This window comes from Chiloscyllium plagiosum, unplaced genomic scaffold (genome assembly GCF_037043375.1).
Source record: "Chiloscyllium plagiosum isolate Xiang-an unplaced genomic scaffold, Cpla_swu_hap1 HiC_scaffold_3, whole genome shotgun sequence".
NCBI classification, from domain to species: Eukaryota; Metazoa; Chordata; class Chondrichthyes; order Orectolobiformes; family Hemiscylliidae; genus Chiloscyllium; species Chiloscyllium plagiosum.
In genome coordinates this window covers 104,040,459-104,066,683 of record NW_028270141.1, presented here as the reverse complement: position 1 = coordinate 104,066,683, position 26,225 = coordinate 104,040,459, and the positions used below count along the sequence as shown (strand labels likewise).

The following is a 26,225-nucleotide window of genomic DNA, read 5'->3' as shown; positions in this document are numbered from 1 at the left end:
AATTGTACCAGCCTCTACCACTTCCTCTGGCAGCTCATTCCATGCACATACTACCCTCTGTGTGAAAAAGTTGCCCCTTAGGTCTCTTTTATATCTTTCCCCTCTCACCCTAAACCTATGCCCTCTAGTTCTGGACTCCCCTCCCCCAAGGAAAAGACTTTGCCTATTTACCCTATCCATGCCCCTCATAATTTTGTAAACCTCTATAAGGTCACCCCTCAGCCTCTGACGCTCCAGAGAAAACAGCCCCAGTCTGTATATCTTGGTCTTTTACAATTCAATCGTAAAGGCAGATGATCTTTATAAGACGCAATCATATCTCAATGGATGAAACTGGAGGACTGGGTAACGACTAGAATGTGCCATTGTTGGAATTGTTCTTTGAACAGTGAGGAATGGAAGCATATAGCAGGAACTATAAAGTTTCATAACCGGTCCAGGAGTTCCAGCAGAGGTATTGCTTGGTATAGAGTGGGTGAGTGTTTCTTTCCAGCAGTCGGATCCTGTCAAATATTCATCTGAACTCAGGAACACAATAATTTACGTAATTGGAGATTGTGCCCGCCTAATGCAGCATATAGTATATTGGAGCAATACTCTATAGTCATGACATGATTGAAGATATGGATCTCTTACTTGTTCCTAATCTGGGAAACTCTGAATCATGTGATTCCTGTGTCTGAATGAATCATAGCAGTATGTGTATTTGCTTCCTTCTAGGGTATTTACTGCTAACCATTTAAGAACTGTTTCTGTCAGAATTTTAATTGGGACTCACAATCACCTCCTACTTCCATCCCATACTTTCCCTGCAACTAACATCTGGAAGGAGGCATTGCAGCTAGGAAAAGGGTTTCCTTTCTCTTATTTCCAAAAGGGTGAAGAAATTACAGAAATAGCTTCCATCCCAAATTTTTCCCCCTCTGCTGTCATGATGCCTGACTCCACTCTATAAAGCACCAGGAATCCTTAAGGATTCCATGTAATTGTGTTTCACATCAAAGCGATCAAACTCTTCTGCATTGGTTTTAAAGAAATATGGAAGGACAAGCTGAGCTCTTATGAAAAGGGAATAAATTTTGTTTAGTGCAAGGGTGACATTTCCTCTCTGGTGCAGTAATTACTTCTTAGTTTCGGAGAACTCTCAGTTTAGAGAGATATGTCAAGTAGATTACGATAGAAGCAAAAGCATATTCTTGTTTTCTCCATATATTCATTAAATTGTGTAGAATGATAATAATCAATTTCTGTAAGAGATGCCTTATTTAGATTAGTAAAATACACTTTATGAAAGAACATGCTTGTCATTTGTAATATTGTGGTTTCTGCAGGAGCAACACAATTGGTATTGACTACTCCTAATTCCTCCTCAACCACTGCCCAAGCAACTTCTCTTCCAGCTGTTCGACCAAAGGAAAGGAGCATTTGTTCTGCTCCCCCTTCTAAAACACCCCAAGACCTATCACCCGTGGAGCAGCCTTTGCCAAAATCTGGTCATGTTAAGTTTCAGACTTCTAGTGAAACATCAGTTGTGAAAACGGACCAAGCAGTGACTGTTCATCCAGTTCGGGGACACAATCAAAGCAAAAGCACCCAGACAAAAAAATCTCTCAGTGGAAGGCATAGACAACAACAGAGCAGTACGTTGCTTTCTACTGGACAATGCATGGAACAACCTCGCACAGTAGTTAAGGAGAGCGTGCCTGTGCTTGAAATCACACAATATTTTTTTGAGGCAGTTTCCACACAGATGGAAAAGTGGTATGAGAGGAAGATTGAGGAAGCAAGATGTCAAGCTGATCAGAAGGCCCATCAGGATAAAGTCGCTTTGCTGGAGCAGATTAAAAGCTTAGAAGAAGAATTACAGAAACTTAGGACTAAAATGCAGAAAGATAGCTAGCAATTCCAGTGAAAGACACTCCTTCCTATCAAGGAACATATCACCTATGGCAATAATAACTGACACAATATTCTTAGCCGGAGAGTAGCACATAAAAATTAACATAACAAGTGTATGTGGGCTTCCACTGTACAGGAGACTTGTATTTTTAAAATTGCATACTGTTGTTTTACATTTGTTGGTCTCAAGCCACAGATTCAACCTTTCGACACTCTATTTTAGGTCCTCCCTGTAACGTTAGAAAATAGGTTATACTTTATGTTTGTCAAAACTAAGCATGAAATAAATTCACTGATAGACCCTTACAGCTTTGTATAGCAAAAGTTAGTAAATTATTACTCTTGGAAAGTGTTGCAAACAAATATATTCTAATTACATTCCTTTTACATTGTACCATGGCAGATTAAATGTTGCACATTGTGTATGTCAGCATTAGTGCTATTCACAGGTTTAATATGGGCTCAGAGAATTTTAAGAAAATGCACATGACAAATATTATAATTTGAAAATGAAGAGAATTACATTTAATATTTTGTATTTGAATATGCATAAATTAGAAGTTGTTTAAAATTGATTGACTAAATGCACAAGATAATCACTGACATATGGTTACTGCTGTTAGATTCTGGCAAGTCCATCGCACACTGTGACAAACAGAATATAATGAGGTGAATTTAAAGTGGATGTAATCACGGATATAAGTGGCCAGAAATTTCTGTGGAGATTTCTGCTTCACGTGACTCATGTGCAGGTGAATCAACCAAGTTGAGAACCAACCAGAAGAGGATTTTTCATTCCACAAATTCCACTGTGTGGTGGGGGTAGGGGATAGTGGTTGAGATTTGATAACATTATAGTTTTTCTGTTTTCCAGCATTTACAATGTATCTGATCTCAGTCATCCATAGGTTAATGTATAACAGATTAGGCAGCAGCTCAAAGTAGATTTAAAGATTTAACAGTAAAATAACCAACTTTTTAAAATGTGCCCTGTACACAGATTTGGATTATTGCATACATTTTTTCTTTGGCTCAATTGATTTCAAAGTCTCTTTGCTATAAATTACTAACACTAACTTTTTAGAATTTAATCTATTGTGGGATGTGGACATTGTTGGAAGGCCAGTATTTGTTTCCCATCCCTCATTGCCTTTGAATTGAGTGGCTTGCTTGACCATTTCAGGACAGTTAAGAGTCAGCCACATTTATATATATTTGGCCAGACCAGAAAGGCACAGCAAATTTCCTTCTCTGAAGGATATTAATGATTTGAAAGAGTGGGGATTTATGGGAGGTGAGGAGGCTAAATCCAGAGACACAGGTAAAGTTCTGTGGACCGGGGTACAAATCCATCCATGTTGAAATTTGAAATCAATGAAAATCTGAAATGAAGGGTCCAATGATGACCATGAAACAATTGTTGATTGTCAGAAAAGCCTATCTGTACACTAATGTCCTTTAGGTAAGGAATCTGCCATCCTTACTTGGTCTGGTTTACAGTCACAGGTCTGTGACTTCAGACCTACAGAAATGTGATTTGACTTATCAATTATGAATGGGCAATAAATGCTGGCCTCGCTCGCGATGAATGACTTTAAAAAATGATTTTGACAAAACCCAATGATAGTTTTATGAACATCTTTTCTGAGATTAGATCTAGATTTTGTTAAATTGAACTAAATTCCACAAGCTGCCACGGTGAGATATGAACCCATGCCCTCAGAGGAATACCTGAGTCTCTGGATTACTGCACTGGTGATATTACTGCTTGACTACCATCTCCCCACTCCTGGCACTGTGGATGATGAGTTTCCAAATAGGATTTCTCTAATATTTTTATTTTCTGAAGGGGAAAGAAAGGATGTCAAGCCATCGGGATAGTATCAGAGGAAATGTTTCAACATTGTTACTATTGAATTAGAGAAACTCTAGTAATAGTGTAAATGAATTTTTTTTTTGTAAAATATCAATAATACGAGCGTTTAATGAAGTGCATTTTAAAATGTTAGGTTTCCCACATTATTGCTTTCCGTCTTTGGATTAAGAAATGGTACGCGTGTTGAACCAGCCAGAATCTGTCACCCACAACATTGAGAAGTAGAATATTCAGGTTAGGTCTCAATGTGAGTGGTGCTGTGGCATTCCAGGAAGAGGGAGGGAGCTGAAACAGGTCAGAGTGAAGTCAATGTCTAAGGGGCCTGCTGAGCTTTTATGGCAGCCAAAACATTACTGTATAAATGGAACTTAATAAAAGTTAGACCTACTTGATAACCATAAAGAGGGAATGTGCAGGATCATGAGCATACTCATTGCTTTATCACCATTCTGAAAACCTGCAGTACTAAATAGTCTTACCAGATATCCATATTTCACAATTTGGCAATAGCAGGGGGCCCACTTGTGACGCAATGGTAGTTTCCAAATCCCTGGACAGGGAGACTCATGTTCAAGTTCCTCCTGCTCCAGAAGTATGTAATAACATTTCTGAACAGGTTGTTTAGAACATTAGGTTTAACAATTGCAGGTATGTGCTTTCCTAAATTTGTAGCCCTGTTTATTATTGTCAAAGTTATTTGTTGCCACAACTGCTACAAAAATTAATAATTTTGCCAACTGTGGTTGATCACTGAAATGGTGGCCAAGCAGCAAATGGAACTAAAATAACGATAGAAGTTGCAAATATTTTGATGATATAGTGTCTGATACTAATCTTCAAAATGATAACTTTTTCATTAACCAGGAGATATTAATATTTTGCTTGCTTTATTTAGTTTACAAATGATAAAACACACAAGTGCAGTGGTTAATTATGTTATTTGGTCGGTAAAATTTACATCCTCAAGGTGCAAATAATTGTAGTTTAGATTCAATGAGTTACTCATACTTTTGCAATAAGAAGAACTTAATGTTGCGAAGGATTTCAATTTATAAGTAACCTGTAGTTAGAAGTACTGACCTCCCAACAGCTACAAAATGCTGTTTAGAAAATAAATTCCATGAATGTAGTAAATGTATGTCACAGTACTGATGTTGAAAGGTCTTGTTCATTTTGTACAGAAATAATTTTGATCATGATGCGTGTGTGATGTTCGTTGGATAGCAAGACTTCATTGTAAAGCTGTCTCTTCTTTATACCAATTTAGTATTGTGATTTCTGCATAATGCACAACATCATGGTTGAAATAATAACATGGACATTTCCTAAATTTGTGTGAGACATTTATAATATTTAAAGATTGAGTAGAATAAACAATCATCTTCAGAGATCATTGGATGAAACTCAACCTTGTGCAAATTCTCTGGAACTCACTATTTCTCAGCGCAAGAGCTGTCAAATTGGAAGTCAATGCTTCCCTCATTTATAACAAGCATTAAACACACTGCCTTGCAAGTAAAGATCCCAATGCTGGTTGACAGGCCCCACATGAAATTGGTCATCAACCCTGTTGAGTTTTATCCTCATATGTTCTGGGTAATTAGTGGACTAAAAACTCGAACTCGTGCCACAAACAGGTAGGACACTGGTTTAGTTGCATTTCTGTGAAGCCAGAAGAAGCTGAAATAATTCAAGCATCACAAATAATAGTCCAAATGAATGCCAGTTTGGTCTCTACTTACCATACCTCCCTGTTTCCCACTTAGAGTCATAAAGTCATACAGCACAGAAACAGACCCTTTGGTCTGATGCCAACTAGGTATCCCAAACTGGTCCCATTTGCCTGCATTTGGCCCATATCCATCTAAACCTTTCCTATTCATGTACCTACTTAAATGTTGTAATTGTACTCACTTCTAACACTTCCTCTACAGCTCATTCCATACATGCACCAACCTCTGTGTGAAAGATGTGCCACTCAGGTCTCTTTTAAAGCTTTCCCCTTTCACCTTAAACCTATGCCCTCTAGTTTTGGACTCCCCTACCCTTGGAGAAAGACTCTGGCTGTTCACTTTATCCATGCTCCTCACTATTTTATAAACCTCTATAAGGTCACCCACCAGCCTTGGATGCACAAGGGAAAATGTTCCAGCCTATCCAGCCTCTCCTTATAACTCAAACCTACCTCAGATCTGTGTGCCAGCTTAGCATAAGAGCCAAGCAAAATACCTAAGGCATGCACTGGAGATATGCATCTGATTCGCAATCAGACCTGTCCAGTTTCATACAGATGACATTTGTTCCATCCATTTTGCACCAGAAACCAATGTTTGCTGAATTTGCTTCCATATCTTTCAACCCATATTGCAAGTGATTAGTTAGTTATTTGGATCTATAACAGTCCAAACATCCCACTCAACATCAACAGAATAATTTAACTCTCATCACTGTCAGGTAAACAGCTGGATGCAACATGCAGATACAGTATTGTGACAAGCGTTATGTTGATATTTTAAACAGGCCAGAAAAGCTGATTGAGCCACTGTGCTCAAACACTGTACAGTGTTTGTCTCATATCTATTACTTGCTTGTAAGTTGATGAAACATCTATAATAAATTTCTTATGTAATTTTTATATATGCAATGAGAAAAAATTGCTCCCAATTTCTTCCTTCAAAACAGTATTTTCTTAAAACAAATAACATAACCAGGTTGTTTTTGCATGAAATCATTCTACATTTATTCCTATTTAAGTCTACATGGGGTGATCCCTGAAGCAACCCATGTCATGATCTTGTGTATACTTAATGTATTATTAAAAATATAATTTTTTTAAAGAAGCCCTATGAATTTCAGATTGTACAAAATACATAAATTGTGGAGAAGCTTTTTTTTAATTTTGCTGTGAATTTGGATGTAGAGAGAGAAACAAATAAATCAACATTTGTTTAAAGTTCTCATTTCAATGTAACATTGATTTGAGGATCGATTACTGCAACAACTTACATTTATATAAACAATTGCCTATGGTTCTCTAGCATCTGTAACATGGCAAAACATCCAAGGCTAGCACTTCTATTCCCCTGCTTGTCCAGTTTTTATCTTAACAACATTGGCAAACATGCCCTCAGGTGTCTTGGTCATTAGAATCATGGATGCTAACAGCGCAGAAGGAAGCCTTTCAGTCTGTCATGTCAACACCAGTCAACAAAGATCTGACTACACTAATTTCATTTACCAGCACTTGGCCCCCAGAAAGAAATAGCAATACAAGTGACTGTATAAATACTACTTAAATATAATGAGTTTCTGATTCAGCCACTCTTTCAGGTAGTGAGTTCTAGATTCCCACTACCCTCTGCGTGAAAAAAGAATTCTCCACAAATCTCCTCTTAGCCTCTATCTCTTACCTTAAATCTATATTTCCTGCTAATTGACTCCTCCACTAATGGAAAAAGTGCTGACATATACAACCTATCTCTGTCCCTCATTATTTTAGACACATCCATCAGGTCCCTTCTCAACCTTTGCAGCTCCACGGAAAACAATGCCAAAGCGCAGGCAGCATTCTGGTGAGTTTGCTCTGCATCCTGTCTTGTGCAATCACATCCTTCCTATAATGCAGTGTCCAGAACTGGATGCAGTACTCCACTTGTTGCCTATGCTGTGATTTATATATGCAGTTCCAGCATAACCACCTTCCTATTGTCTTCTACACCTTGGCTAATGAAGGCAAGTATTCCCGTATGCCTTCTCAACCAGCTCATCTGTCTGCCCTGCTATCTCCAGGGATTTGCGGCTATGAACATCAGGCTGTCCTTGATCTTCAGTACTTTTCAGGTACCTACCATTCAGTATACAAAGGAACCTCGATTATCCAAGTATTGGATGATCTGAAGAAGATTTCAAGGTCCTGCAAAAACGTTACATCAAAGAGGTAAGTGTATTCTATTTCCCTGTACTGAAGAAGATGGGAAAATGTTGGCAAAAATGAAGAAACGCAAGCAGCTGAAGCATCACCGACTGGATGTTTTTTAGGTAAGGGTTGTTACATAGCCCTTTACAAACGTAAGTGTTTTACAGTAATCCTGGCACTTTACCCAGCCGTTCATTAAAAAAAAAGGCTCAGAACGTAAATGCATGTGCGGGGAGGGGTTTCCATCTTTCCCGGAAACTGATACTGTCAATGGTCTTGCAATCATTGAAGCTGTTTGGGACCTTGTTTAATGCTGGGATTTCATGGAAAGGGTTTAGTTCTTCACATTTTAACCTGTAATTTGCAGACTGCAAAGATTAATTTGTTTAAATGGCAGACTCATTAAAATGATAGATTTAAACAAATTCTCTGGTAGAGCACAGCATTAGATCAGTATGGCTTCCCCTGTTTAAGCTAAGATTGATTATCCGAATAATCAATTATCCAAACGAAATAGTGCCCGCCCATCTCGTTCAGATACAGTTCCTCTGTAATCAGTTGCCTTTTTAGTCTTCCCAAGTGCATCACCTCACACAGTTCTGAATTGAATTCCATTTGGCATTGTTCTGACCAGTCCATTAATATCTTCCTGCGGTTAACAATTATGCTCTTATTTACCATCCTACCAATTTTCGTCTCATTCGCGAGCTTCTTGATCAGACATTTAAGACCAAATAATTAATGTACACCACAAACAGCAAGGCCCCAGCAATGAGCCCTGCAAAACCCTAATGGAACCAGGCTTGCCGTTAGAAATGGCCTTTGACTACCGACCTCTGCTTCCTACCTCTAAGACAATTTTAGATCCAGTATGTGACTTTACCTTGAAATCTGTAGGTTCTTACTTTTGTGATCAGTTTGCCACGAGGGACCTTATCAAAAGCTTTATTGAAATCCATGTACACCACATTAGGTGCATTACCCTGATTTGGCCAAATTTGTCAAAACATTCTCTTCACAAGCCTATGCTAACTAACCCTGATTAATCTATCTCTTTCCAAGTGTAGATCTATGCTGCCTGTCACAATTCTTTCTAATATCTTTCCCACTATTCAGGTCATACTGACTGAATGACCTGATCTAACCCTTTATTTCTTTTTTAATAAGGAGACAATGTTAGCAGATGCCTAGCCCTCTGGTATCTCACCTGTACCCAGACAGGATTTGAAGGTTATTACCAAGGGCCCCATGATATCTCCTCTTTTGCCTCCTTCAACTGGATATCATGCAACTCAGCTGAGCCTACAGATCATTTTTAAGGCTTTTATTTCAGTCATTTGCAGGATGTGGGCATCGCTGGCTAGACCAGCATTTATTGCCCGTCCCTAATTGTCCAGAGGGCAATTAAGAGTCAACCACTTTGCTGTGGATCTGGAGCCAGATGAAGACCAGACCAGATAAGATGGTGGTTTCCTTCCCTAAAGGACGTTAGTCAACCGGATGGGGTTTTCTGACAATTGACAATGGTTTCATGGTCATCATTAGACTCTTAATTCCAGATTTTTAAAAATCTTTTAATTTCTTAACTAAAATACAAAACAAACAAAATTTTTGTTCATTTTAATTTTTGTTTTATTTTGCTCTTAATTTTTAAAAATTTTGTTAAACATTTCAGAAATTAATAGTTCTCACTCTCTCCAAGTTTATTTCATCTAATATTTCACAGGCCATCACTGTAATATCTGTATCTGGCTGGTCCTTTTCCATTTTGAAGACCAACACATTATTAATGGAAGTCTGAATTCACATCTTGTGTGTTCACTTACAGATTATCTCAATGGTCCGTCCCTAATAGACCCTACTCATTTTCTTGCTCTTTATAGCTATTTTACTCAATCCATTCAGATGTTATCATAGAATCCCTATAGTTCGGAAACATTCCATTTGGCCCAACAAGTTCACACTGAGCGTCCGAAGAGTAACCCAACCACACACATTCCCATACCCTATTACTCTACATATGCATCTAACTGACACATCCCTAACACTATGGACAATTTTAGCACAGCCAATTCACCTAACCTGCACATTTTTGGATTGCAGTACTGATGAGTTGCATGATATCCAGTTGAAGGAGGCAAAAGAGGAAATATCATCTGGCCCTTGGTAATAACCTTCAAATCCTGTGTGGTCACAGGTGATATATCAGAGGACTAGGCATCTGCTAACATTGTCTCCTTATTTAAAAAAGAGTACCCAGACGAAACCTACAATGACAATGTACAAACTCCACACAGTTGCCCAAGGCTGGAATTGAACTCAGGTCCCTAGCACCGTGAGGCAAGTGCTAACCTCTGGACACCACGTTGCCTATTATGATACAGCTCTTTGGCGGGTGGGACTTGAGCCCAACCTCTGAGCATGCACCGGATATTCTGAAGTGGGAGGGTGAGCAGCCAGAGGTCATGATCCTTTTTGGTACTAATGACATAGGCTGAAAGAATGATAGGGTCTCACAAACAGAATCTAGCAAGTTAGGCAGGAAGTTGAAAAGCATAACTTATTGAATTGCAATCTTCAGATTACTATTGTGCCACGTGTTAGTATGGCCAGAAATAGGACGACAATACAGTTTATTGTGTGGTTATGGAGCTGGTGTGGGAGGGAGGGATTCAGATATTCTGGATCATTGGGATCTCTTCCAGGGCAGGTGAGCCCTGGACAAGAAGGAAGGGTTGCGTCTGAACTGGAGGAATACAAATAGCCTTGAAAGAGTTTGCTAGTATACTCAGGAGGATTGAAACAAATATAGCAGAGTTGGGGGTGGGGGAAGCAGAGCAGTAGGCCAGCATGTGGAGTGCTGGAAGAGAGGGGCTAAATCAAGTAAGTCGAGAGGGAACAACAGATGGGACCAGGTTAATGAACACACCAGGACTGGCAGTTTGAAGTTTTAATGCAAGGCGTATAACAGATAAGGCAGATGAGCTTAGAGCCTGGATTCGTACATGGGATCACAATGTTGTAGACATGACAGAAACCTGATTCCAAGAAGGCAAGAACTGGCTGCCCTGGGGTTTAGATGTTTCAGGAGTGATAGAGATGATGTAAAAAGGATGTGGGAGTTGCATTAGTGATTAAGGAAAATATCACAGCTGTATTAAAAAGAGGACATCTTGGAGAAATCATCCACCGAGGCAATATGGGTAGAACTCCAGAATAGGAAAGTTGTAATCAATATGATGGGGTTATATCGTAGGCCTCCCAATAGAGGGGCAATTATAGGAACAGATACATAAGCAGATTATGTTAATATGTAAAAACAAAACAATAGGATTGTAGTGGGTGATTTGAATTTCCCAATATTCACTGGGTCTCCCTTAGAGCCAAAGGCTTAAATGGGCAGAATTTCTTCAGTACATTCAGGAGGGTTTCTTGAAAAATATGTAGATTGTCCAATTGGGGATGCAGCCATAATTGACCTTATTTTGGGAATAGAGCCTGACCAGGTGATCAATGTTTCAGTCAGAAATTTGGCAATAGTGATCATAATTCTGTAAGTTTTAAGATAGATATGGAAAAGGAGATGACTAGACTTTGAGTAAAGGTGCTAAATGTGGAAAAGGCTAATTAAAACAATATGAGGCAGGAACTGGATTGGGGCAGCTTGAAGGTGAATCCACATCTGATATGTAAAAGTCCTTGACCAGTGAAGTGCCACAAGGATTGGTGCTGGGTCCACTACTTTTCATCATTTATATAAATGATTTGGGTGTGAACACAGGAAGTAGAGTTAGCAAGTTTGCAAATGACACCAAAATTGGAGATGTAGTGGACAGCGAAGAAGGTTACCTCAGATTACAATGGGATCTTTATCAAGTGGGACAATGGGCTGAGGAGTGGCAGAAGGAGTTTAGTTTTGATAAATGTGAGGTTCAGCATTTTGGAAAAGCTAATCTTAGCAGGACTTGTACACTTAATGGTAGGGTCCTAGGGAGTGTTGCTGAACAGAGACCTTGGAGTGCAAGTTCATAGTTCCTTGAAAGGAGAGTTGCAAGTAAATAGGATAGTGTATATTGGTCAGAGTATTGAGTACAGGGGTTGGAAAGTCATGTTGCGGCTGTACAAGAGGTTGGTTAGGCCACTTTTGAAATATTGCATACAATTCTGGTCTCCTTCCAATCGGAAAGATGTTGTGAAACTTGAAAGGCTTCAGAAAAGATTTCCAAGAATGTTGCCAGGGTTAGAGGATTTGAGCTACAGGGAGAGATGGAATAGGCTGTGGCTGAGGCTGAGGGATGACCTTATAGAGGTTTATAGAATCATGAGGGGCATGGATAGGATAAAATATAGAAAGTCTTTTCCCTGGGGTTGGGGAGTCCAGAACTAGAGGGCATAGGTTTTAAGGTAAGAGGGGAAAGATATAAAAAGGACCTAAAGGAGCAACGTTTTCACACAGAGGGTGGTGCATGTATGGAATGAGCTGCCAGAGGAAGTGGTGGAGGCTGGCACAAATGCAGCATTTAAAAGGCATCTGGATGGGTAAATGAATAGGAAGGGTTTAGAGGAATATAGGCCAAGTGATGGCAAATGGGACTAGATTGGGTTAGGATATCTGTTTGGTATGGACAAGTTGGATCGAAGAGTCTGTTTTTGTGCTGTACATCTCTATGACTAAAGCTCAGGACAAGCATCTTCCTGTGAGGATGAAACATAAGGATGGCAAGATTGAGGAACCTTGAGTGATGGGGATGTTCTAAGTTTAGTCAAAAATATAGCATTAAAAGGAGTACATGTAAGATTTAGGAAACAGAAAACAACTTAAACAAGAAAGTTGGATGGGCCATGAAATGTCCTTGGAAACTAGGATTCGGGAGAATCCCAAGGCACTTAATACACATGTTAGGAGCAAGAGGGTAACTAGGGATACTGTAGGCCCACTCATGAACATATTATGTGTGCAGCTAGAGGAAGTGGATGAGGTCTTTAATGAGTATTTCAAATCCATATTCACCCAAGGAGAAAGACATGGATGATGATAAGTGTAACGAGGGGTTGTTGATACTCTAAAGTATGTTGATATATTAAGGAGGAGGTGTTCAGTATCTTTAAAAATAATTCCCCAGGGCCTGATGGGATCTATTCCAGGATACTGAAGGCGGCAAGGAAGGAGATTGCTGAGACCTTGACAGAAGCTTTGCATCCTCTTTAGCCACAGGAGAGATCCCAGAGGACTGGAGAATGGCCAATGTTGTTCCTTTGTTCAAGAGGGAAATAGGGATAATCTAAGATATTATAAGCCACTGAGCCTTACATCAATGGTAGGGCAATTGTTGGAGAAGATTCTTTGGGACAGTACTTACTTGCATTTGGAGAAGAATAGACTTATTAGGGTTAGTTGGCATGACTTTATGCAGTGGTGGTCTTGTCTCACAAACTTGATTGAGTTTTTTGAGCAAGTGACAAAGATAATTGATGAGGATAGGCAGTGAATATTGTCTAAATGGAACTTACTAAAACATTTGACAAGGTCTGTCATGGTAGGCTCGTCCAGAAGATTAAATTGCATGGAATCCATGGTGAATTGGCAAGTTGGATACAAACTTGATTTGGCCATAAAAGACAGAGTAGTTGTAGCAGAATGCTTTTCTGACTGGAGGTCTGTGATCAGTGGTGAACCGTAAAGATCAGTGCTGGGACCTCTGTTATATATCAATTGATATATTGGTGATCTGATTAGTAAGTTTGCAGATGACATAGAAATTGGTGGAGTTATGGCAGATGGAATTTAATCTGGACAATTGTGAGGTGATGCATTTTGAGATGTCAAATGCAAGAGGAAATATACAATGCACTGTAAATGGCAGACCCTTTGGAGTATTGATATACAGAGGGATCTTAGGGTGTTAGTCCATAACTCCCTGGAAGTGGCAATACAAGTTGATAAACTGGCAAAGAAGGCTTATGGCATGCTTGCCTTCATTGGTCTTGAGTATAGAAATGAGCAAGTCATGTTGCAACTCTAAGACTTTATTCAGGCCACATTTGGAGTACTGTGGGCAGTTCTGGTCACTACACTATAGAATGTGGAGGTTTGGAGAGGGTGCAGAAGAGAATTACTAGAATGATGCCTGAATTGGAGTGTATTAGAGTCATATAGCACGGAAACAAACCCTTTGGTCCAACCAGTCTATGCCAACCATAATCCCAAACTAAATTAATCCCACCTGCCTGCTCATGGCCAACATCCCTCCTAACCTATCCTTTTCGTATACTTATCCAAATGTCTTTTAAACATTGCAATTGTATCCACATGCACCACTTCCTCTGGGAATTCATTTCACACATGGACCACCCTCTGTGTAAAAAAAGTGCCCCAATGTCTTTTTAAAATCTCTCTCCTTTCACCTTAAAAATGTGCCCCCTAGTCTTGAAATCCCCCATCCTAGAGAAAAGACAGTTACCATTAACTCTATCTATACTTCCTGTTATTTTAAAAACTTCTATACGGTCACCTCTCAATCTCCTATATTCCAGTGAAAAAAGTCCTAGTTTATCAAGCCTTTCTTCGTAACTCAAATCTTCCATACCCGGCAACATTCTGGTGAATGTCTTCTGTACCCTCTCCAGCTTGGTAATATCCCTCTTATAATTGGGTGACCAAAACTGGGCACAGCACTCCAGAAGTCTCACCAAGGTCCTGTACAACCTCAAAACATTACTTCCCAACTTCTCTATTAAAAAGACCGAGCAATGAAGGTAAGTGTGCCAAATGCCCTTTTAACCATCCTGTCTATACATGATGCAAGCTTCAAAGAATTGTGTACCTGAACTCCTAGGTCCTGATGTTCTACAACACTACCCAAGAAGTTGAATAAATGTGGATTGTTTTGCTTGAGTGTTGGAGGCTAAGGGGTTAACCTGATACAAGTATATGAAATTATGAGAGGCATGCTTAGGATAGATAGTTGGAGTCTCTTTCCCGTGGTGGAAATGTCAAATACTAGACGGCAAAGTTTTAAGCTGAGAGGGGGAAAGTTTTTAGAGATGCGTGGAAAGTTTTCTTTCCACAGAGGGTGGTAGGTGCCTGGTCTATGCTGCCAGAGGAGGTGGTAGAAACAGAAATTAGAGCAAAGTTTAAGAGACATTTGGACAGACACATGAACAGGCAGGATGTAGCGGGATATGAATTGTGTGGGCAGATGGAATTAGTTTACGATAGCATCATGGAAGACATGGTAGGCCAAAGAGCCTGTTCCTGTACTGTACTGTTCTTCTCCAGAGTTATGCACACTACTGCTGCACCATAAGACCTCAAATTCTTGCACATATTTTAAAAACCTCTTAAGGTTTTCCTTTGTTTTTATTTTCCTCATCCATGTTTCTCACATTTCGAAATTCGCTTCCCTAAATTCTTCTTTGTTATCCCCAGTACTTCTGTACTCCTCAAGGGATTCTGCAGTATTGTGCCATTACTATCTGTCATTAGCTTCTCTTTTTTTTCTTAATCCTAATCTTTATGTCCTTTAACAACTAGGATTCTTCAGTCTTGGTTCCACCCTGTCTTTATGAGAATATTTTCTCATTTAATGCCACCTACTACTCTCAATATTACCTGTAAGTAGATGTCCCAGTCAACTCTGATCAAATTGTACCTTAGTAGAATTAGCCTTGCCCCAGTTTAGAATTTTTATTCTGGGTCAATCCTTATCCCTTCCCATAATTATCCTAAATCTGATTTGTGGCCATTCTCGTGGATATAGTCTCCTACCGAAACACCTTTCTCCAGCCTGAGGTGAGTTCCAAATATTAAGTTCAGATCTGCCCCCTCCCACGTGGGGCTAGGGACTGGTTAAAAAAAGTTCACCTGGATGCCATTTAAGATTTTTTCTCCCTCCAAATCTTGCACAGTAAAACAATCCCAGTTAATTTTTGAACAGTTAAGATAACCTATTACTGACTTATTATTTTCACAATTTCTCTCTCTATTTGATTCACAATCACTCACTAGCTGTTTTGGGGCTAATGGTACACACCCAAAACCATGTTTATTCCTATTTTTTTATTTTTACCTCTACCCATATGATTTAATTTTATGATCCTTCCAAGATATCCCCCCTTCTCATTGCTATATTGATTTATGGACCAATATTGATACCCACTCAATATCCACTCTTATCCCATCTGAATATTCTAAAACCAGAATTGTTAAGCTGCTAATTCCACCTATCTTTCTACCAAATCTTGATTGTAGCAAAATATCATACACCCATGTGCCTACCTAAGCCCTCAGCTTGTCTATCTTAATCCTTAGGCTCCTTCCATTGAAATATATTTCAGTCAGACTTGCTAAAATCATTCCTATCTTGTCTAACTATGCTACCTTTGCCTTCCAGACTCATACACTGGCATTTCAACTTCTAATTCCATCTCAAATTGCTTTCGCTCTGAACTACTTGTGAGAATCCCATCCTGCAGCCAATCTATTTTAAATCCACCCCAACCGCATTCGCAAACCTCCCTGCGAAGATGTTGACCCTATTCCTGTTCAGGTGTGACCTGTCCAACTTGTACAGGTCCCACCTCCCCCAGAAATGGTCTCAATGCCTCAGGAATCTAAAGACCTCCCTCTTGTAATATTTCTCCAGTCACGTGTTTATCTGTTCTTTTTTTCCTATTATCCTCACTATTGCATGGCATGAAGTAATCCTTTGTAGTTCCTTAAAATCTGCTTTGAGGACCTCATTTCTCTCTCTTCCTATCTCATTAGTCCCAACATGGATCATGAAATGGTGTTGTAGAATGCTTTCTCTGCAGCTGATCCACGATATTGTTGAGACTGGCACTTCGGAGCACGATTCAGCAGCAGCTTTTGAAGGAAGAAGTCAATATTGGCATGCCAGTCGGCCCTGTATGACACCTCACAGCTTAGAGGTAAAGTCGCCTGGGAAACTACGTACCGTCCTGTAGTCACATCTACGGCCATAGAAACACCCATCGCGAATGAATCTCCTGCCACTACTGCCCTTTCACACTTCATTCTCCATCCCCAGCCCACCGCAGCCAGACCAGTCACAATCCCACAGCCTCAGCTTGGGCAATAATCATAGACACTAATAAAACACTAATATTTTTACTTTAAGCATTTCTTTTAAATAATATACCCTCTTAGTGGCCTCCGTATAATCACAAATATCTTTCAGACTACCCATGAAAAATGGTTGTGGATAAACAGAGCCTCAACATTTTAAAAACAGCAACAGTATAATATAACAAAGAACTGCAACTACTGGAGATACAAAAACAAGAAGTGCTGGAGAAACTCAGTGGGTCTGGCAGCATCTGCGGGAAGAAAAACAAAGTTAATGTTTCGATTCCAGTGACCTTTCAGTGTGTTCCACTTCGAGTAAGTAAGTGTGTTCATAAACAGGCAGTGATAACTGACACCAAATAAGGATCCAAGTGGGAGAATTCGTCTGAAAATCACTGCACTTAACACGAAGTGAAATTTTCACTGCATAATTACAATTTATACAATTACTTTCTTTACTCTCCCAAACAGTACAAGAAACCAGTGCTTAGACTTTGTTTATGTAAATACTACAAAAGGAGCAGCCTTTCATAAGCTGGATATCTTCAATGATTAACTGCACCCAACTGTAAAGAGGTTATACGGGTCACAAAGTAGTCTATAGCCTATTCCAGTGTATTTCATTACATTCACTTTCCAAAATGTTACATTTTGATCTTACACACCATGAATCATATAATATTACCCAAACATCTTAAAATCAATTTGCTGGAAAATGCAACTTTAATTCATTCTAACAGTTTCATTGTAAGTGGCGTGACGGAATCACTACTGGCAAATTGATGGAAGACTTTCTTCAAAGCCCAGAATAGATGTTCCGAACAGGTATCAGCGGGTCCATGTAAGTGTTCTGGAAAATCTTAACCATCTCTGCTTTTTTTTTTCTTTATTTGGCTAATTGAAGCATTTTCTCTAGCTCCTTAAGTTGCATATTTCCATGAGTGAGCATCATTCTCACTGCATCCTGTATTGAAATAGAGAACAAGGTTTTAGTACATGACTAGAAGTATAGGAATGTTATCCTACATAGTTATGTATAGAGAGCTTAAAATAAAAAACTCATTACAGATACCTAGAAGGAATTTGCATTTTTATAGTGCCTACCAAGCTCCTGAAACAGACAGAAGCCAATAAAATGCAATCACTACTTTGTTAAGCTGCTGATGTGTGAATAGGAAGGTCTCAGCTAACTGACCAGTTTAATCTGACTTGGTAATGTTAAGGATAAACATTGGACAGGACTTGCAAGAACCGACTTGTGGAAATAAAGACTGTATGAAGACATGAATAGGCAGAACTTGGCTTTCTGTCACAGCTGCAAGTTGAGATGTCTGACACATTTTGCTTAGTATTACACCCTGTAATGCCAGACCACATTATGTGAAAAACAAAATTCTGTAGATGTTGGAAATCTGAAACAAAAAACAGAAAGTTCTAGCAACAGCATGTTTGGCAGAATCTGTTGGAAGTGTGTTAGAAAGCTGACTTTTTCCTGTTGGAGGTGTAATCTTTACTCACTCTTTAATAACCCCACTGCCTTAGCAGTGCCACTTGGCAGGAGCTTCTGGAGAAAGTGCCACGACTGGCCTTCCCAAGGTAGAGACAGAGGTGAGCTGACGGCTAAGCTGTCAGATTAAAAGATGGCACCATTCCCAGAAACATGTGCCTAGTTCTTCAAAGGCTCATCCACAAAGTCAAACCTATAGGTCAGTGACGGGCTCCCTCATTCTCACAAACCTCCCATCCATCGGTCAGAATAAACATCACTTGCATGGGCACCTGGAAACCCTTTGCAAAAGCTTTTAAATCTCCCAAAGTCATCACAAGTCACATTCTCCATTGATGGTAATCCAATTTGTGGGTTCATAGCTCTACTCTGCTGGCATGAATTGGAAGGGCTTCCAAATTGTAGTCACCCTCACACAAATTCTGGAAATTCTAAACTGTGCACTTTGAATATGATGCGTCAGCTTTGAAACAGGAGTGTGTATGGTTCACTCCCTGTCCCTTTCCCACGCTGGAGAAACCAACTGGTAGTGGGCACCGGAACCGGCACAATCTTCTGATGCAGTGCTCAGCGGCTCCCCCTGAGGTCCAATTTCACAAAACCTGGAGACTGCAGATGCTGGAATCCAAAGTAGACAGGCAGGAGGCTGGAAGAACATAGTTAGCCAGTGGGCATCAGGAGGTAGAGAAGTCGACGGTTTGAGTGCAACCCTTCTTCAGGACTGGGAGTGGCTGCTGGGGGAGCCTCAGATAATGGGGGTGGCGGGAATAGGGTGGTGAAGTGGAGATAGGTGAAGAGAGACAGAGGGTATGACCTGGTTGGTCAATGGGACAAATGAATCCTGTTGGTGGCAGGAAAGAGTGGAAGGGAGGGGGAGGGGTTGGGAAGGGAGTTGGGGGATGAGTCACCTCCCTTCCCATCCCCCGACTCCCTTCTCAGCCCATCCCCCTCCTTTCCACTCCTCCTTGCGACCAATCGGATTCATTCCTCCCATTGACCAACCAGGTTATACCCTCTTCCTCTCTTCACCTATTCCTGCCACCCCCGTTATCTGCAGCTTCCCTGCACCCACCCCCTGTCCTGAAGAAGAGTTACACCCAAAAGGTCGACTTCTCCACCTCCTGATGCTGCCTGGCTTGCTGATATTTCAGGTCTGTGACAAAGAACAAAGAACAAAAGAACAAAATAACAAAGAAAATTACAACACAAGAACAGGGGCCTTTGGTCCACCAAGCCTGCATCGATAAAGATTCTCTATCTAAACCTGTCACCTATTTTCTAACGATCTGCATCCCTCTGCTCCCTACCCATTTATGTGTCTGTCTAGCTACATTTTAAATGACGCTGTCGTGCCCGCCTCTACCTCCTCCGCTGGCAACGTGATCCAGGCACCCACCACCCTCTGTATGAAGAACTCCCTTCATGCATATCTCCCTTAAACTTTTCCCACTCACCTTGAACTCATGACCCCTAGTAACTGAGTCCCCCATTCTGTGGAAAGATTCTCACTACCCAACATGCCTTTACCTCTCGTGATTATGTAGACCTCAATCAGGTCCCACCCCAACACCCATCTTTCTAATGAAAATAAACTAATCTACTCAACCTCTTTTCATAGCTAGCACCCTCCAGAACAGGCAACATCCTGGTGAACTTCCTCTGCACCGTCTCCAAGGCATCCACATCCTTTTGGTAATGTGGTGACCAGAAGGCAGTATTCCAAAAGGGGCCAAACCAAAGTTTTGTACAATTGTAACATGACATGCCAACTCGTACTCAATACCCCATCCGATGAAGGAAAGCATGCCGTAGGCCTTCTTGGCCACTCTATCGACCTGCATTGCCACCTTCAGGGTATAATTGACCTGAACACCCAGATCTCTTTGACCTTCCATCAAAATTAAATTTAAGAAAATTATCATTAGAATGCAATTTGAGGAGGTGAAAAAGGTGAGGGGGATGTGGGAGGGTGGAATGAAGAATACAGGGACACTGTGATATGGTGGAGTATAAGGCAGATTAAACAATGAAAGGTTTCAGTATTAAAAGCCAAATGGACTGGGAAGGGGGATCCTCGACTGATTCTCTCAGGAAGCCATAGCTTCCTCACAGCCTCCTGTATGGACTCTGTTCCATTCTCCAGGCTTTTCCATCTCCACTGAGTGTATTTGGATGATACATCCCTTCCAGTTGGATTCCTTTTTCCTCAAGCAAGAAATTCTGCCAACCTGGTTGATGGGAACCTGAATAATAACCATGCTATTTCTGTTCTCTTGCACTCCCCCCTCTCTCTATCAGAACTACAGTTGCTTTTCTTCTCACCTTCCAATTTACCAGCTTCAGTAATCAGCACAAGATCTGCCACTGATTACATTATTATCCAGTAGATGTTGTTATCCAAACTGACATTTGTAGCAGCACACTTTAGATACTAGTCAGGAAAAGTAAGGAAAGTGACCTCACGTTTTCCAAGTCATATACATTAAAAGCAGCAAAAACATATTTACGTAGCAGTAACGTACTTCATCTGTCGCATTCTTATTCTGTTTGAATTCATGTCTTGCCCAATTCTTAAGATATTGTTTATCTCCTTCATTTGGAATCTGATGAATCACTTTCAATATCTTCCTGTACAAACTCAGAACCTTCTGTCGATGCACAAACTGGAAAATTGACAAGTCACATAATCACAACAGAATTCATAATATGGAAAAAAAAAGTACTCATTTTAAATAAAGCACGATGTTCCTTTTGCAAGATACATTTTTCCATTTATGGTACTGATATCAAAAACTATAACATGGATTATGTGCAGAATAAAACTTCCTCTGTACCAGCCTCCACCATTTCCTCTGGCAGCTCAATCCATACACGTACCACCCTCTGTGTGAAAAAGTTGCCCCGTATGTCTCTTTTATATCTTTCCCCTCTCACCCTTAACCTATGCCCTCCAGTTCTGGACTCCCCAACCCTAGGGAAAAGACTTTGCCTATTTACCTATCCATGCCCCTCATAATTTTGTAAACCTCTATAAAGTCACCCCTCAGCCTCCAACGCTCCAGGGAAAACAGCCCCAACCTGTTCAGCCTCTTCCTATAGCTCAAATCCTCCAGCCCTGGCAACATCCTTGTAAATCTTTTCTGAAGCCTTTCAAGTTTCACAACATCCTTCCGATAGGATGGAGACCAGAATTGCATGTGATATTCTAACAGTGGCCTAACCAATGACCTGTACAGCTGCAACATGACCTCCCAACTTCTGTACTCAATATGTTGATCAATAAAAGAAAACCTACCAACTGCCTTCTTCACTATCCTATCTACCTGTGACTCCACTTTCAAGGAGCTACGAACCTGCACTCCAAGGTCTCTTTGTTCAGCAACACTCCCTAGGACCTTACCATTAAGTCCTGCTAAGATTTGCTTTCTCAAAATGTAGCACCTCACATTTATCTGAATTAAACTCCATCTGCCACTTCTCAGCCCACTGCCCCATCTGGTCAAGATCCTGTTGTAATCTGAGGTAACCCTCTTCGCTGTCCACTACACCTCCAATTTTGGTGTCCTATGCAAACTTACTAACTGTACCTCTTATGCTCGCATCCAAATCATTTATGTAAATGACAAAAAGTAGAAGACCCAGCAACAATCCTTGTGGCACTCCACTGGTCACAGGCCTCCAGTCTGAAAAACAACCCTCTACCACCACCCTCTGTCTTCTACCTTTGAGCCAGTTCTGTTTCCAAATGGCTAGTTCTCCCTGTATTCCATGAGATCTAACCTTGCTAATCAGTTTCCCATGGGGAACCTTGTCAAACGCCTTACTGAAGTGCATATAGATCACATCTACCACTCTGCCCTCATCAATCATCTGAAAAAAAAATTGACTGCTAAGTCTTATCTGCCATGACTTTCTAAGCTATGCCCTGCAAACATGTGTCCACTCTCAAAGAGCAGCTAGGTACCAGGTTTATCCCTTGTTGAACAGAGGCATTATATTGACAGCCTTCCAGTCATATGACACAAATTCCATATCAAAGAATTTTAAATGATTGTTGTTAAAGCCTTTGCAATTTCTTCTGATTCCCCACTGCATTCTAAACAGCAGAGTATCAGAGCTTAGTGTCTTTTAAAATGTTTTCTAATGAATACTTGCTTGTCTACAACAACCTGAACCAATTGCTCCATTTCCTCCTCTTGTACCCTTGAATTATCATTACCACTGTTTTGTGTGAGAACTGAGGTGAATGTTTTGCCAATCCTGTACTTTGTAGATCAGTAGGAGCCAGAAAGACTGTGCTCCATGATTTCTGGGGGAAACTCCATCAATCCATGTTAAACTCAACCCCAGATATTATAGATCAAAGACTCTTATTCTCAACACCAAGAAAGCAACTGAGTTAACATTTTGACTCCAGTATGACTTTTTTTAGAACTAGAAAACCTGTATGTTTTAATGAACAAATATCTTTGTTCTGCAAATCTAGAGAGGGAGAAAGGGATTGGAAATTTAATAAAAAATTATTAGATGGAAAAGGGCCCAAGTTCCTCCTGTGCATTTTATCAATCTTGTAGTTACTTTTAAAATTTATTTAATGTAGATGCCACTGACTGGGCTAGTGTTTATTACTCATGCCTAATACCCCAAAGGTAAGTTTAGAGTCAGCTACATTGCTGTGGGTCTGGTGTCGCATGTAGGCTAGACTTCCTTTCCTAATGGAGTTTCAGAATAATCAATATTGGTTACATGGTCATCACTAAGAGTCATAGGAGTGTACAGCACAGTAAAAGACCCCTCAGTCCAACTCGTCCATGCCAATCAGATATCCTAACCTAATCTAGTCCATTTGCCAGCACTTGGCCCATATTCCTCTAAACCCTTCCTATTCATATACCCATCCAGATGTCTTTTAAATGTTATAATTGTACCAGCCTCCACCACTTCCTCTGGCAGCTCATTCCATACACACATGAAAAAGTTGCCCCTTAGGTCCATTTTAAAATTTTTCCCTCTCACCCTAAACCTATGCCATCTAGTTCTGGACTCCCCCCCCCCCCCCCCCCCCCATGGAAAATACCTTGTTCATTTACCCTATTCATGCCCCTCATGATTTTATAAACCTCTATGAGGTCACGCCTCAGCCTCCGCGCTCCAGGGAGAACAGCCCCAGCCTATTCTGTCTTTCCCTGCAGCTCAAACCCTCTAGCCCTGGTAACATTCTTGTAAACCTTTTCTGAACCCTTTCAAGTTCCACAACATCCTTCCAATAGTCAACACATTCAAATGAACTGCAGACAGTATGTCTCACCTGTAGAGTTAATAACAAAAAAAAAGTCATTGAACCATGTTGTACTTGTGGAGGTGCTAAATAACCCTGTCTAACTGTAAGAATGAAGATTGGATCCTTGGTCAGACTACTTTTTATTCCACATTTTTTTTGAATTCAAATTTCACTACCTGCCATAGTGTGATTTGAGCCCATATCTGCAGAACACTAGCCTGAGATTACAATTCCAGTGACTGTACAAATAAGCCAGCATCTCCCCTCCAAGGCATAGTAAAAATGAGACTGGAGTTGTCCACTTATTATAGCAATCAACCTTTATGAATTAGTTAACAGATGCACACACAAAGCAAGTAAAATCCCAATAATAAGTTTTATAACAGCAAGTCCAGAGAATGAAATATACTTTCCTAATGTTAACATTACTGTTACAATTGATGTGAACACCCCTATCTGTCAAACAGTATAGCACACATTGGGTGCAGACATCCACCATTTCCAAATGGACTTCTAATTTACTACTTAAAGTACAACAAAAATCACTGGTAAAAAACAGAACACAGATTGACCCAGACACACAAAAAAAATTCCTGATGAAGGGCTTATGCCCGAAACATCAACTCCCCTGCTCCTCGGATGCTGCCTGACCTGCTGTGCTTTTCCAGCACCACACTCTCGATCAAAAAAACCTATCTGTTCTCTCCACGAATGCAAGTGTTCTGTTGAATATTTCTAACATTGCTCTGCCTTTATTTTGAAGTTAAAAATCACATGACACCAGCAATACATGAGAATTGCAACTGCAGTGATATGGGGTTGCAGAGGAAGGATCTAAAACTTATCACAAGCGGCTGCGAACTTTTGTGAAGATTTAACAAGGAATCAAAACAAAAATAAACCAAAAGTCAGGATCCAGATGTGCAAGCAATACAAGTATCAAAACAGAAGGATTAAATGGAAGCAGAAAATGGTGGGGACACACTCGGGGTGGGGTCAGTGCTTCTGTGAGGATCTGCTGCAGATATTTTAGCGTCTATTCATAACATAACATGAGAACATAAGAACTAGGTACAGGAGTAGGCCATTTGACCCTCTGAGCCTGTTCCGCCATTCAATAAGACCACGGTTGATCTTTTCATGGCCTCAGCTCCACTACCCATTCTCTCACGATAACCCTTAATTCCTTTACTTTCAAAACATTATCTTGGCTTTAAAAATATTTACTGAGGAAGCCTCAGCAACTCCACTGGGCAGGGAATTCCATAGATTCACAACTCTCTGGGTGAAGAAGTCCTAAATCTACTTCCCATAATTTTGAGGCTATGCCCTCTTGTCTTAGTTTCAAATGTCAGTGGAAACATCCTCTCTACTTCTATCTTGTCTATTCCCTTCATAGTTTCATATGTTTCTATAAGATGTCCCTTCATTCATTCATCTAAATTTTAATGAATACAATCCCAGTCTCTCCTCAACTGAGATGTTATGACACATTCGTGGGGCAGGTGGCACTTATACTCAGGGTCATTACCACCATGGCACAGATGCAGGTGTCTCCAATAATGGGCAGTTTTTTAAAATCAACGTGTTCTGACAAATTGTGACCACGTCTGGGGCAGAAGGGACTTGAACGCGCACCTCCCCTGCCCACAGGTAGAGACTCTGCCAGTGCGCTGTGAGAGCCCTAATCTCCAGGGGAAGGGTGTTGCTGCGTTCTGAGCGGTGGTGCTCAGCTGTCATCGGGATTTCCTGCACGTTTTGTTCCAGTTGTGATGTCATGAGTTTGGAAGCCCGGGTGAACGGGCACGTTCTACTCTCATTGTGATGTCATGAGTTTGGAACCCCGGGTGAACGGCACTCCAACTCTCACCTGTCTCAGGTTTAGCACACCCGGCGGTAATCTGGCTGCCGCCATCTGCAAGGCGCACGTTGATGCACTCACAGTAGGACCTCCTCCTCCGGGGGCGGAGACAACCCAGGACGACTCTTCCCAAGATAAAATACTACCAATTCTGGAAGACCTGAAATGTGAAATAAAAACCAGCCCGCAGCAAATGTTAGTGATGTTCAGCGAATCTCCAGGCGTCGGCGAAGAGAAACACTTTGCACTTTTCATCAGAATGTTACGTTAAACATTGCTTCTCCCCTTTGACGCATGGCAGCATATTGATGTCGTTTAGAATCCGGAAAATGTTTTGAAGGATGTGGGAGGAAAAGCTGTTATTAATTAATGCAATTCAATCACTGTCGATTGCTCTTAGATCAGTTAGGTTTCAGAGACTTTTATTGATTCTTGTTGCACTGCTGATCAGAAGTAGGTAAAGTTCGGTTAAAATCTGCAAAAGATCAATACTGAATGATTTAAGTTTTGTTTGAGTTTGCTCTATTATTGTCACATATACCAAGATATTGTGAAAAGTGGTGTATTGCATGCAATACAGACAGATCGAATCATACAAAATGAATCAGAATAGCAGAACAGAGTGCAGAATACAGCGTTACAGCTATAGAGAAGGTGCAGAGAGATCGACATTAACATTTGAGAAGAAAGTGAGGTCTGCAGATGCTGGAGATCAGAGCTGAAAATGTGTTGCTGGAAAAGCGCAGCAGGTCAGGCAGCATCCAGGGAACAGGAGAATCGACGTTTCGGGCATAAGC

At 40.6% G+C, this 26,225-nt stretch overlaps 2 protein-coding genes across 15 annotated transcripts in view; one reads left to right on the top strand and one right to left on the bottom strand.

Annotated features, from left to right (window-relative positions):
- Positions 1-6,725, top strand: part of ankrd6b (ankyrin repeat domain 6b) — a 245,297-nt gene extending 238,572 nt beyond the window's left edge. For all 14 annotated transcript variants that reach the window (XM_087982260.1, XM_087982253.1, XM_087982262.1 and 11 more), the window contains one exon: positions 1,332-6,725. In XM_087982260.1, coding sequence (XP_087838386.1) covers positions 1,332-1,900 — 569 coding nt within the window. In that variant the 3' untranslated portion in view covers positions 1,901-6,725. The remainder of the gene's footprint in view (positions 1-1,331) is intronic.
- Positions 6,726-17,191: 10,466 nt separating this feature from the next.
- Positions 17,192-25,593, bottom strand: lyrm2 (LYR motif containing 2). The gene is made up of 3 exons (XM_043687497.2): positions 25,438-25,593; positions 20,809-20,949; positions 17,192-17,743 (listed from the first exon to the last, which is right to left on the bottom strand). Exons 1-3 carry the CDS (start codon positions 25,480-25,482, stop codon positions 17,666-17,668), a joined length of 264 nt encoding a protein of 87 aa, XP_043543432.1. The 5' UTR covers positions 25,483-25,593; the 3' UTR covers positions 17,192-17,665.
- Between the last annotated feature and the right edge of the window lie 632 nt (positions 25,594-26,225).